The 13,719-nt window shown below is 35.3% G+C and overlaps 1 protein-coding gene across 1 annotated transcript in view; it reads left to right on the plus strand.

The window, feature by feature from the left end:
* Positions 1-13,719, plus strand: part of wdr11 (WD repeat domain 11) — a 123,239-nt gene that overhangs the window by 94,089 nt on the left and 15,431 nt on the right. Inside the window, exons 17-23 of the mRNA XM_051126725.1 lie at positions 3,544-3,650; positions 3,873-3,987; positions 7,265-7,436; positions 7,828-7,936; positions 9,566-9,628; positions 9,909-9,974; positions 13,356-13,545. Coding sequence (XP_050982682.1) covers positions 3,544-3,650; positions 3,873-3,987; positions 7,265-7,436; positions 7,828-7,936; positions 9,566-9,628; positions 9,909-9,974; positions 13,356-13,545 — 822 coding nt within the window. The remainder of the gene's footprint in view (positions 1-3,543; positions 3,651-3,872; positions 3,988-7,264; positions 7,437-7,827; positions 7,937-9,565; positions 9,629-9,908; positions 9,975-13,355; positions 13,546-13,719) is intronic.

Genomic DNA, 13,719 nt, shown 5'->3' on the forward strand with positions numbered 1-13,719 from the left:
CATGTGATCGGCCTCCTACATCAAACATACAACTTAAGTTTAATCTAAACTACTCATTGCACATAGAATTTATGAGACATTTCCTGTTTCAAATGTTTTGCCTCACCATGGCAAAACCATTCTGTATTAAGAATCTGCAATTTGCAATTTAAAATTCTCATTGACTTAGCATCATGTTTGGTGATGATTGTATAAATACCCTATCGATCGCATAAAAAGAGTAGCATTTAAAAAATATGGCACGACTACTGCATGTGCTTTTCACAAAATCCAAAATGGCATACTTCCTGTTGACTGCCAACATGAAAGTTGATTCCCAAGTGTTACTACACTTCTTAAATATGCCGTCTGTACGTCTGGTATATTTCATAATGGTCCTATATCCCTATAGCTTGTATTTCTGAAACAATAAAACAAATCAAAATTCTTTTGACATCTTTTTGTCAGAAGTGTCTCCAGATGGTGAATACTCAATTTTATGTGAGTCAGACAAATGCTCTAGGATGAGTTCAGAAAGTGTTTTTGTTTTTTTTCCCAAATACTTAAAATGATGGAAAAGTAGAAAAGGGAAATCATAAGCTGATTCTGAGCCACAAAAGAATCAGAAGAAACTTGAATTTTGATCTTAACATTGATCATTCTCACCAAATTTAATATACTGCTTAAATGCAGCACCTAAGTGTCTGCCATATTTATCATTCAAATTTGATGTTATAAGCTGTAATGGTCATTTAGGAAAATTTGATTTAACTTGGCAAGTCCTGTTGTATATGTGTTTTAGGTTTTGTTAAGTTTGGACTTTGCGTTCATCGGATAGAGGTTATTCGTTAAAATGCATGATGACAGACAAATGTGATCCTAGACCACAAAACCAGTCTTAAGTAGCACAGGTGAATTTGTAGCAATAGCCAAAAATACATTGTATGGGTCAAAATTATCGATTTTCCTTTAATGCCAAAAATAATTTTCAGGATATTAAGTAAAGATCATGTTCCATGAAGATATTTTGTAAATTTTCTTTGTAAATGTATCAAAACTTAATTTTTGATTAGTAATATGCATTGCTAAGAACAATATTTTGATTTCTTCATATTTGAACTTTTTATTATTATTTTTTTATCCTTTTTTTAGTAGTAGTTAGTAATCTTTCATGGTAAATTTCTTCTTCATATATAACAGTAAAAACATTGCATCTTACAACCGCAATAACAGTAACACTAGTACTAACAATAATTGGGCAAAGTGTAATGTTTTCATATGGAGACCATAAATAAATGGCTAAATAAATAAAGGGAGTCTGTCAACTTTGCATAAATGTAATGTTTTAAACTATAGTTTTATAAGGTTTATGTGTTGTATAATAGACTGAAGTTGGGGTGGGCAAGCTGAAGATTTTGTATCAGTGACGAATTGAACAAAAAAATAATTCAGGCTGGGAATTCCCAGGCCACATCTGCTGCTGCAGTCACCACCTCCTTGTTCATGTAATACACCAAACTGCTAATCTTGTAGGCTAAACCTAGTTATGTTGATGTAGTTCAGAGGTCCCCAACCACCAGGTCGTGACCCACTACCGGGCCGAGGAAGAATTTCTGCCGGGTCGCGAGAACATTCTGGGGAAATTTCGTATAGATATCATTTGTTATTTGTGCATAAATAATTGTTCTATTCTGTACTTTTGTTACATGCGATTGATATGAAGTAACAATTTGATGTTTTAATGTTAAATTAGTAAATAAAACATATGCCGATAGCAATGTCTAAAATAACTGACTAAAATATATAATAAAATAGATAATAACTGTCTAAAATAGAACCCAATACAATACTGTATCCCTGTTTCTCATCCCCAGAACAGTGTGCTAGTTTGTCATTTTCTAAGATGTTGCAAATTGGGGGTTTTTTTGGTTACTTTATTATTATTATTATTATTATTATTATTAATATTATATTTTGTAAACACCATTAGCTTGCACAAAGCAGCTTATTAGGCGATAGCTAGCTAGATGCTGTACACGCGTATGTGTAGGTAGTGTGTGGATGTGATTTTACATGGTGGACATTGACCGTGGAGCAGTGGCAGGCCTGGACCATGGAGCAACGGTTGGGCCTAGGCCATGGAGCAGTGGCAGACAGTGGAACAATGGAGGACCTGTGCCATGGAGCAGTGGCTGACTGTGGAGCAGTGGAGGGCCTTGGGCCATGGGGCGGTGGAGCCGATGGTGTAGAGAACCACCATGGCGGATCAGGTGGACCTGGAACAGAGCTTGGGTGCTATAGCCCTCAACCCAAAAATCATCTGTGGCATAAAGGGGCTCTAGCAAGGTGGCCATGGTGTGACAAGCCTCTGGTGTAACAGCCTTCTTGACTGAAGGCACTGGCATGGCAGTCATGATGGTTCGAGGCTTTGGAGCAGCAGCCATAACATGACGAGGTTCTGACGTGACGGCAGTGGTTTGGCAAGGCTCGGGTGTGGTGGCCATTTTGGCAGAGGAAACACTTGTGGCAGCTATCATCTTAACTGGGGACTCCTTATCCGCAACTCCCACAGTAAAAAGTGAACCAAACAATAAGGGTCACATGACATAAACCAACCAGTGAGAACCAAGACACATGACTAAAACAACCAATCACAACATGACACATACACAAGGCAGGAATACATGAGGATCAAGGGAATCACATGACAGGAACAAGTAATATGGCTAAATATCAAAATAAATGACAAGAAAACATAAACAAGAAACAAAAACCAACTGACATCCAGTATTCTCAGTGTATTTGTTTATCATTGTGAATGCTACATTTTCTCATATATTTTGTGAGAAAGTAAAGGTTTCACCCAAATAATACTAAATAATTACTTAATACATAAATCTTTATTTTTGCATTCTTGTAGCCTGTTTTGTCTTACTTAAGAGTCAGTCATATGTGTAGAAGGTAAATTCTGTGTTTTCAAATGCACATTTTGTAAAGTCCTGTAGATGGAATATTCTGGATACAGCTGTACATACTCCTCTGTATGGATCAAAGGAGTTTTCAAACATTCCCTTGCAATGTTGTGTACAGTTTCAAACCATTATGATAAAAGAGGAGATGAAGAGAAAATTGGTTCCCTTCTTTGTTCTCATTATCCTTTCATCTGCTGCAGGGCTTTTTTCACTGTGTACTTATTTCATTTGTTCAAATCCATTTTATGTTTATTTCACTGTTTGTATTTTGTTTGTAAGCAACTTATATCTCTCTTTAGCATAACCAGTAAAACATATTCTTGATTATCAGTGTCTTTCTCCATTTCACTGCATGTAACAGTGTATGTGACAAATAAAGGCTTCTCTCTCTTCTTCATTTATTCTTTTAATTTGTTGCATCAGTTCTCTGAATGTTCAACATGCTTGCTGCAGAGTAATTACTGCATAATAATGATAACTTGTAATATCACATATCAACACTGTATTTGGCTTTTCTTGTTGTCTGATTGACATATTAGCTGTGTCCTATGTCTTGTGTGCAAGAAACTGAAGTTTTTCTGCTCTCTTCCAGGGAAGTATGGGGAGTATTGCCTGTATTGCATGGAAAGGGGACACCCTGGTTCTGGGAGATGTAGATGGAAACCTCAATTTTTGGGACCTAAAGGCTCGTCTTTCAAGGTACAAATGTATATTACTGAAGCAAGTAAAACGTCTCCATGCATGTATGTGTGCAAACTGATTTAATTCCAAAAACTTAGACAGCATTCTAACTGAAATCAAACCTAATAAAGGCCAGAGTTGGACACCTCTGTGCATCCAACGTTCAAGTTGCTTTTAGTTTGTTTTTAAAATATGAGATTTATTTAAATTTTTTTTTTTTTTTTTTTTTTTTTTTTTTAGGGCTGTGCCTACACACCGCGGGTGGGTGAAGAAGATTCGTTTTGCCCCTGGAAAAGGCAACCAAAAACTCTTGGTGATGTACACAGATGGAGCTGAGGTCTGGGATACCAAAGAGGTGTGTGTGTGTTTACTTTTTTTATTGATTTGATTTATTTGATTGATTTGCTTGGTTGGTTGGTTGGTTGATTGATTGATAGATAGATAGATTTTTTTTTAGCAGAAGTGATTCAGCTAATGCACATGGATACATTTCAGAGCAGTAAGACAAGGCATTGTCTTAACTGTTAATGTAATTGGCTCTTTTAAAGTGGAAGTGAAGCAGTCAGTCAAGTTTACATTATTTAGTAAAGTGATTTCCACTTTAATTAAAAAAATATACACTACCGTTCAAAAGTTTGGGCTCAGTAAGACTTGTAATAGTCTTTAAAGAAGTCTCTTATGCTCATCAAGGCTGCATTTATTTGATTAAAAATATAGAAAAAAAAACAGTAATATTGCAAAATGTTTTTACAATATAAAATAATGTTTTTTTTATTTTAACATACTTTAAAACAGAATTTATTCCTGTGATGAAAAGCTGAATTTTTATCAGCTGTTACTCCTGTCTTAAGTGTCACATGATCCTTCAGAAATCATTCTAATATGTGGATTTATTATTAGAATGATCAATGTTGGATAATATCAACAGTTGTGCTGCCAAATATTTTTTGGAACCTGTGATTTTTTTTTTATTTATTTATTTATTTATTTTTTTTTTTTTTTTCAGGATTCTTTCATGAATAACAAGTTTAAAAAGTACAGTGTTTATTCAAAATATAAATATTTTATAACAATGTAAATTATTTATTATTAACTTTTAATAAACTCTTAATTATTAACTTAATACATCCTTGGTGAATAGAAGTATTAATTTCTTAAAAACAAAAACAAAAAAAGAAACAATAAAAATGTACTGACCCCAAACTTTTGAACGGTAGTGTATATATAACAAACATGATTAATGTAATCATTTTAAAGAAAAAAGGATGTTTTGTTATAGCTTTTGGAGCAAGGGCACTGCCCTCTTGCTATATCACACTGTGTGACGTCACAGAGTTGGTTCACTTTATCGGCCAGTGAAGAAATATAAGGATTTCCTTACTTTTTGAACACATTCTTGTTTTGAAATGGACTGAAATGGAAATTTGAAAGGACTGTTGAGCCCATAATAAGTGCAAGTGCTTATGCATTTTGGTCTTATTCTTTGATCTGGACAACCCATGCCCTTTCACAGAGCTGATTTTAGCGTTAAAACGCTTTGTGGAAAAAATAAAAAATGTAAGTCCTAAAATTAGGACTGACACGACCATTATTTTTAGGTGTTTCTTCTAATTTAATATGGCCCCAGGGGCCGTATGTCTAAAACTTTTTTGAAAGAATTGTCTTTGAATTGTTTTGACTTACGACTCAAAACTGACTCAAACTTGTTATAAAGTTGTTTTTGTCTTTATTTAAAACACTTTATTACATGGCTTTCTGAAATGTTTGAACTGATTGGTCATTCGCAACATTTCAAGGTCTGCTATTGCCCAATTATGACCGTTGTCAGTAGCAGCACTCTAATTATTGACCACTCATCCAAGAGACTAAATTTCCAGCTTTTCACGGCTACAATATTCAGTCCTGATTACCCTTTCAGAGTTTATGCAGCAATAACAAGCTGCTGGATGTACATTATCCCTTACTGACTGCTGTAAAGTGATTTCAGTAAAATTCTCTATGCAGTAAGCAGATCCAAGTAAGAATAATGACATTCTTTTTTGATTATCTTCATCACTGATTTTTTAAATTTACTTGACATTTATATTCTTTATTGACAAGTTGTTGTCACGCCTGGCCGTAAGGGTTAACAAGGAAAATTAAGTGACTTAAATTACGTTGTCTGATGTTGTCAGTTTTGCTAATGAAAATGGTTACAAACAAAGCCATGTTGTGCGTTTCTGCCACAACACACAGCAATGTTTCCTTACTTAATATATGTGTGTTTGGTTTATCCTGGTGGGGACTTAAACCTGAATACACACACTCATGGGGATGGTGAGGACCTAAATTGAGGTCCCCATGGGTACAAAAGCTTAGAAATCATACAGAATGAGGTTCTTTTTTTTTTTTTTCCTTGAAAAAGTAAAAATTTCCTGTGATGAGTATAGGTGTAGGGTTGGTGTAGGGCGATAGGAAATATGGTTTGTGCAGTATAAAAACCATTACGCCTATTGAGAGTCCCTACAAGGATAGCTGACCAGACTGTGAGTGTGTTTGTGTGTGTGTGTGTGTGTGTGTGTGTGTTTCTGCGCCTGGTATTTATCACATTATAGGGACATTTTTTAGGTCCCCATGATGAAACAGGCTTATAAATCATGCAGAATGAGTTTTTTTTATTTATTTTGTTATTTTGAGAAAGTAAAAGTGTGCACAATCTCCTGTGGTGGGTAGGTTTAGGTGTAGGGTAGGTGTAGGGTGATAGAAAATACGGTTTGTACAGTTTTGGTTTTGTACATAAAAACCATTATGAGTATGGAATGTCCCCATAAAACATGGAAACAGAACGTGTGTGTGTGTGTGTGTGTGTGTGTGTGTGTGTTAACAACCAAATTTGTGTAAGATAGTTGTCATTGAGAATACTTATTTCTCTAAATAAGTTTAAAATCGTTGTATTGTAGTTTGCATCAGTTTTAAGGTTTGAAAACAGTTATAAATGGATTTGGATGGATCTTTGTGATTTCTCTTTGTGTCACCCACTGCTGCTGAATCCAGAGGTCCAAAGGGATTTTTATGGCAGTCACATGCAAAAACCTTAGGAATTAGTCTCTAGATGGGTGGAGGGCAGAAACTGTATGTGGACCAGCAAGAGGTCCTGTCCTGCAGATGAAGCTTCTGTGCCACTTCTGCAGTGCTAAGATACATTTTATTGGTATTTATTTCATTTGATTGGTATTCTTGATTCTTCATGAAGGTTATAAAATTTGCCCTTATAAAGATTATAATTAAAAAAAAAATATGGTGGTAAATATTGCCTTTTCATGGAAAAGATCATTACTGTCACTAGTTAAGGATTATTTTTTAGTTTTTATCCTGACTTCACTGAATCTTGTAAAGTGTCATTCTTTCTGGTGTTATAGAAATCGCCATACTAGTAATGAATATTGACAAACTGATGGAAATTGAGCTACTGTGGATTTAGAGAAATATAAAGAATTAAGCAAATACCAAAGTACAAAAGTGCTTTGCCTCAAATTTAACATCATTTTGGCGATGCTGGATACACAGGCGAAGGAAACACCTTTGAGCGTAAACTCCACTTAGAAAGGCCTCCTGGCTTTCTTTAAAAATAATACTGTCACATACTTCTGCAGGTGCAGATGGTGAGCAGCATCAGAGTGGGGCGGAATGTGAATTATAGAATTCTGGATATTGACTGGTGTACATCAGATAAAGTGGTGCTGGCATCAGATGATGGCTGTGTGAGAGTGCTGGAGATGGCCATGAAGTCTGCCAGTTACAGGATGGATGAGCAGGACCTGACAGGTGAGTTTTTAAAAAAAGTTTGGTCAAGTTTGGTTTTGGTTTAAAATGGAGATAAAAATAAGGAACAAGAAACCAGAAACCATTATTTTAGCATCTAAGCAGTGTCCACATGAAAAGGTTTAATTAGATTTAATTTAAAAATGTAAATGGTGATGGGTGATATATCGATGGAAAAAAGGGCTGTATTCATCCTCATGTTTGTATGGGCATACAGTACTCTTTGACTTTACATAAGATTTTTTGTTCTTCTTCTTCTTCTTCCCAGTGATAGAACTTTCATCATGTCCTTCCATAATGTCTGTTTTTTCCTGGTCATAAACAGACTTGGTGGTGTACAATAGACCTTTATGGTCTATGTATGTACGTTCCTGTCTTTGTTGTCTGTTTTCAGATCCAGTATGGTGTCCCTATCTTCTGCTGCCACGTGCTGCTCTCACACTGAAGGCATTCCTGCTACTGCAGCCATGGTCTGATACATTCACCATGGACATCACTCAAATGTATGTGACAGCTTAATTATTTTGTCACATCTGTATTCATTCAAAAGTCATTCACAGCACGTTTTACTCCAGTCTGTTGTGATAGCTGTGTCTTGTGACAGCTATGTCTATGCTGGTAGCACTGACAAAATCTGAACTTTGGCACAAAGGCTTTATTCCTTATGTCAGGAAATGAAAAGGCAAGTTAAAAAAAACAAAAGTAAACAATCCCCATGAAAGAAAACATCAGACACCGGTACATTTTCAGTACAAGTATAGCAACGTATTTAGCAAGATATACCCAAGATAGGAATTAAACTGTTGACTTAATTAATTTACCTAACAGTAAATATTGGCATTGAGCTCCTTGGTTGACACTGGTGCGCATGCTGAGCAAGAGGACAGTAATTAAGTGTGCACAGCAGGGACAGGAACGAGTGAACACTCTTTTCTTTGTGTGCATCCCTAGTTTTATACACATAAACATGATGGTGGGGACATGGGTTACTAGTATCCCCATGTCAACAAACTTGGCCCCTCTCTGGCTCCCCTAAATTTGAAACTGTATTGCACCAAACAACTCTGTGTACAATGCGCAGTTTGTTCTGGTGGTGGCAGTAATTAAGTAATTTACTGTTGCATAACTTTTAAGCCAAGAAAAACATCTGAATTGCATTCATTGTACCTATCTTCAAATTATATAGAACATACCTTTTCAACTGTTGTGATTTAAGTTCAAATTCAAATATAGTACCTACTCAAACAGTACGTGATTTCGAATGTACTTTGCATTCTTCAGAGAAAGACTGTCAAATCTTCATCAGGGCTACCCAAAAAAAGATAGAAGTAATGAAAATAGTTAATTTTAGTCATGTTCACATTGTGAGAAATAATATTAAACTATTCATATGTCCAAATATCATACAGTTATCCCCCTTTTTGAGCCTGTTCATTATTGCAGTGATTGTTTCTTACATTATGTTTTGCAACAATTCTTTTAACCTTAACTGATGCAGTGCATAGCTTTTTACATTTACATTTACCTTTATTCGTTTGGCAGACGCTTTTATACAAAGTGACTTACAGTTAAGGAGTACAACAAGCAAATGAATCATAAGATGGCAATAAATGCGAGAGGTGCCCGTTATACAAGGTTTCAGTCATCGTTCAAATTAGTAAAAGCTAGAACAGGAAGGGATAAAGGGTAAGAGAACAGATAAAGTGAAGTGATAGAATTTTTCTTTTTCTTTTTTCACTTTTATTTGAACAAGCATGTTGGAAGACGTACCCATGTCAGTATTTCAGGAAGACAATACCAAGTTTCACCAGGCTTATTGATTGAAACAAGTGCCTGACATACAAATAAAAATCTCCCTTATCAATCTTTATTAAATGATTTGATCATAAATGCCAGGAAAGATCTTCACTGGTCAATCAGAAGGAGCTGCAATCCTTGTTTTGACAGTTTATTTTAGTTTTGTTTAGTTAGTGTATTCTCTTTTAATCTATTCCTATCACACTTACAGTAGGTAGTCAACCAAAATGCCTATTACCGCTGTTTGTACCTACCGCATAAACTAGCCTTAACATTGTACAATTGAACAGATGAAAGATGAACTGGTGACTTGCATTTTGTACTTCCATCCTTAGAGACTACATAGAAAAAGATGAAATCAAGGGACTGATCCAGGAACAGCTCAACTCTCTTTCTAAGTATGTATACTCCCAGAATAGAGCACAGCACTGTTTCTACAATTATTCTGTGATTAAAGTATGGTTATTCATGGAAATGTATTTCCCTTCCCAAAGAAGTACCTATTATTAAAGCAGGGACAAAATTATCCTCAAATGGCTCTCTTGTTTTAAAAGCTTTTTAAAGAGCATATTTCCCTGTCTAACATGATGCTTTAATTCATTTTGTTAATGTGTTTTATTATTATTATTATTATTATTATTATTGCCCTGAGCAGCCAGTATTTTTTTCCCCACTTAGTGACATCAAAAGCGTTCTCCAGGATCCAAACCTGAACTTGCTACAACGCTGCCTGCTTGTGTCTCGGTAAGTTTCAGTTCAGCAGGGTAGTGCACCATTTTAATTGAGAATGCATTTTGATTCATTTTCAGCATTAGATAGAACCTTCTTGTATTCGTTTGTAAGTGACCTATCGGTAAGCCCCCCCCCCTCTTAGTTACTGTTGCTCACTTGGACAAACAGACGTAGTTGCTGACTGTCCTACAGTGGGAGCTGTCAGTGTGAAAGCCTTGTCCCAAGATGTTTTTGATACATTTTGGACACAGAAGGACCATCATGTAAGTCAGGCTTACATGTGCCATGGGGGGATATATAAAAGATATTAAAATAAATATGTAAAAATCACTGATCATGATGCAAACAGGAGAAGCCTCATGTTACGGTCATCACGATCGCAATGATAACATCCTGGATCAACACTGTTCTTGTACCGCAGTGTAAGATTAAATTCATTTCCATTTAACCAGTTTAATATGGAGAGTCAATGAAATGTAGAGCTTTGTTTGTTGTGAGAACGTAAGAACACGGCCACCTGGCTGTTTTTATTTTACATTGATCTTCAACTTTTTTGTAATGTTTTAAATCAATTCAAATGTCAGTATTCAATGTTTTTTGTTTTAACAAAGCATTATTTATGTATTTTTAACTGCAGGTTAAATAGATCTGTGTCCCCTCTGAGCTAGATTAAACTATGTAAATACTTCTAAATGCCACTTCAGATAAAGATTACAGAACTGTTTTCTTATGTTGGAGTGAAAGAGACTATATATCAGATGTGGTGGCTCTTAGACTTACACGAAGACAATGGAAGAAGTTGTTCAGGATAATGTACATATACATGGATTGCATATATTTAATTTTCCTAAAAAAAAAAAATTTCATATTACTTGAATGACTGGGTATTTAAAAATACATTTAAATAAGTCAGAAGTAAAATGTTCTCATACTTGTAAAGTAAGATCTGAGGATTCAAATATTGTGCCTTGGTCACAACAAATGTCACAACACTAGTTGACAGTCAAGATTTAGCGATCCAAACTTGCTAACAATGTGGGAACACAACTTCAGATAGCACGTGTCATCCCTGAGCACCGTAACGACATCTCTCATAAAGGTTTGCAACTTTACAAAGTAAACAATGATCAGAAAAAACACTTAGCCTCTTTGCTAATTAGCACACAAAATACAATTGGTATCGTCGGAAGTTGTACCCACGTTCTTTTTTTACAATAGCGCCTCCAGAAAAGAGGTGGATAAATATACACATACTTTAAAACTTATTTTCCTCAAATAATATTCTAAACTGTGACTTTAACTTCTACCGAAGTCATTTTTTGGTAAGATATCTGTACTAGGGATGGCTCGATACCATAATTTTGGCTTCGGTACGATACCAGAATCTAAAACCTCGGTATTAATACTAAGTCGATACCGTAGGTGACAAATAACCAGCCTGAAAAGATAAGTGAATTGAAAACAATTTAGTAAGTAATGTTAACATACTAAACATGTTCATTTAGCATTTATAAATAATTATTGACCTTGATTAATAAGTACTGTAATACTGTTAGGTCAGCTTACCTAATGAATTTTAGCAAAGTTTGCTTTACTGTAAAATGTTATTCAGTCAAAGTATTCAAAATCACGTTATTATCTCCCTTTCTCTCTCTGATTGTTTTCAGATTTCAGACTCCGAAAAGAAAAAGCATTAAATATAAATCTCTCTCTCTGTCAGCTGCTTCATAGTAGCGGGTGGCGTCATGGCAGAAATTTTCCCTTTATATTATTGATACTAAAATGAATATAGCAAAACTCTTGCTTCATTCAAATTAAATAGATTGTTTGAAATGCAAGTGCAAATATTACGTGACAAAACTAAAATGGTTCTAGCGCATCACACACGCATGTGTGAGCTTTCGTGTTTACTCCGTATCACATCTTATGTGCGTTGATCTGTTGGTGGACAGTAGTGAAGTATTTTACTCTGCTTTAAAAGTACTTTTCAAGTGTCCGTATTTTATCAGTGTTTTTCTTTAGAAGACTTTACTTCACAATATTCTAAAGCGTAGTACTTTTTACTTCACTACGTTTCATATTGATATATTAAATAAAGACTTAGTACTTAATTACATTAGAAATCTATTACTTCTTACTTTTACTTAAGTAAAGTAACTTAAAGATTTACTTGAGTACAAGAAAATATACTACATTGTTAATATTCTTAACCTAAATATTAAAGGTAAAACAAACAACAACTTTTATTTTTGAAATGTAGTGCAGTAAAAAGTGTGACATTATGCTTTGGAATGTAGTGAAGTAAAATCAAATGTTGTCACATTTATTTTTCCAGTACCGGTATACCGTGCATCCCTAATCTGTACTTTTACTTAAGTGTGGCTTTCAGGTACTTCATCCACCACTGTTCAAGACCACTGTGCAAGGTTTTAGGGCCAGTTCAGGCACCAGGCCAGATTGTTTTTTTTGGGGGGGGTTGGAGTGGAAAAACACAGCCCAGTTCCCAACTGGGCTCCGGCTCTAACACCAGACTGGGTGGAAAAACAGTGTTAAAGAATTGTGATGCATACACTCAGTCAGACTGAAAATATAAATGTCTACAGAAGTCTGCACACAACTCTGGTGGTAGTTGGCGATGCAGTAGGGTGTCATGAGCACCAAATTTTAACTCCACTTCTCTCTCAATGCCGAGGGTTTCTAGTGTACCAACAAGAGATCAAACATGAAGACAATAAACTCACATCTGCAGTAGTATATGGTTTATCTGTGTTCTTCAAGCCATCTTGGCTATTTTTATAAGAAGAAATGTCTAGTAAAAAGCAAGGCTAATCAATATGTATCACATTATAGAATACTATAAAAATAATATATCTGAAGGCCATCCGTCTGTAAGCCTCCAGTCCAGACCTGAACAAAATTAAAAAATGGTACGAGAAGTTTTCTGTCTGAGGCAAAGATGCAAAATCAAATGATATTTAATAAATTAATTTTCTTGTTTGAACATTAGAACATTTAAAACACTTTATTGTAAATAACACTATTATTTACCATAGATTCTGCAAAATAGAGCTAAACTTCAACATGTAATGCATTTTGTTCCTTCCTTTATTATTTTCATGAGTCACATAGACTAGAGTGGACAGATGTAAGATCGCCCCAGTGCTGTTATACTCAGCAGCTTCACTTAAATATCATACTGCTTGTTCATTCACATTTGTTGTATGGAACTTACAATGTTTTTGACTACCAATAAGAGTAGTACCACCTAATTTATTTTGCAGTCCACACAATTCCATTTTCTACCACAACAATCAATGCTAAATATGTGGAAAAAGTGTGTCTGATAGTAACTCTCTGACAGCAGGAAATGCTTTATTCATTATTTTTTATTAGGCTGTTTGGGGATGAATCAGACCTTCAGTTTTGGACGGTGGCTGCTCATTACATCCAGTCCTTTTCCCAGAGTTGCCAGCCAAGTGAATCCAACCCAAAAGGCCAAACACCAGCTGAGGGCCCCCAGAGCACCCCTTTCAGCCACCTGGACATTTGCCACGACACCTTATGTGAAAGCTCTTTCTTCCAGGTATGAGCTGCTGACAGTTCATGGTTAAGGATATAATGGAAGAGAATATTGTAGTTGCAGCATCAACTAGTGAAGAATACTTTGAAGTCTTTGTACCCTTGCTTGGTGTTCATTCCATATGAACCATATGCCCTCAGTTACCACTCCTCTGTCAAATAAAAAAATTGTTTTTGT

The sequence above is a fragment of the Labeo rohita genome, chromosome 13, assembly GCF_022985175.1.
Source record: "Labeo rohita strain BAU-BD-2019 chromosome 13, IGBB_LRoh.1.0, whole genome shotgun sequence".
NCBI classification, from domain to species: Eukaryota; Metazoa; Chordata; class Actinopteri; order Cypriniformes; family Cyprinidae; genus Labeo; species Labeo rohita.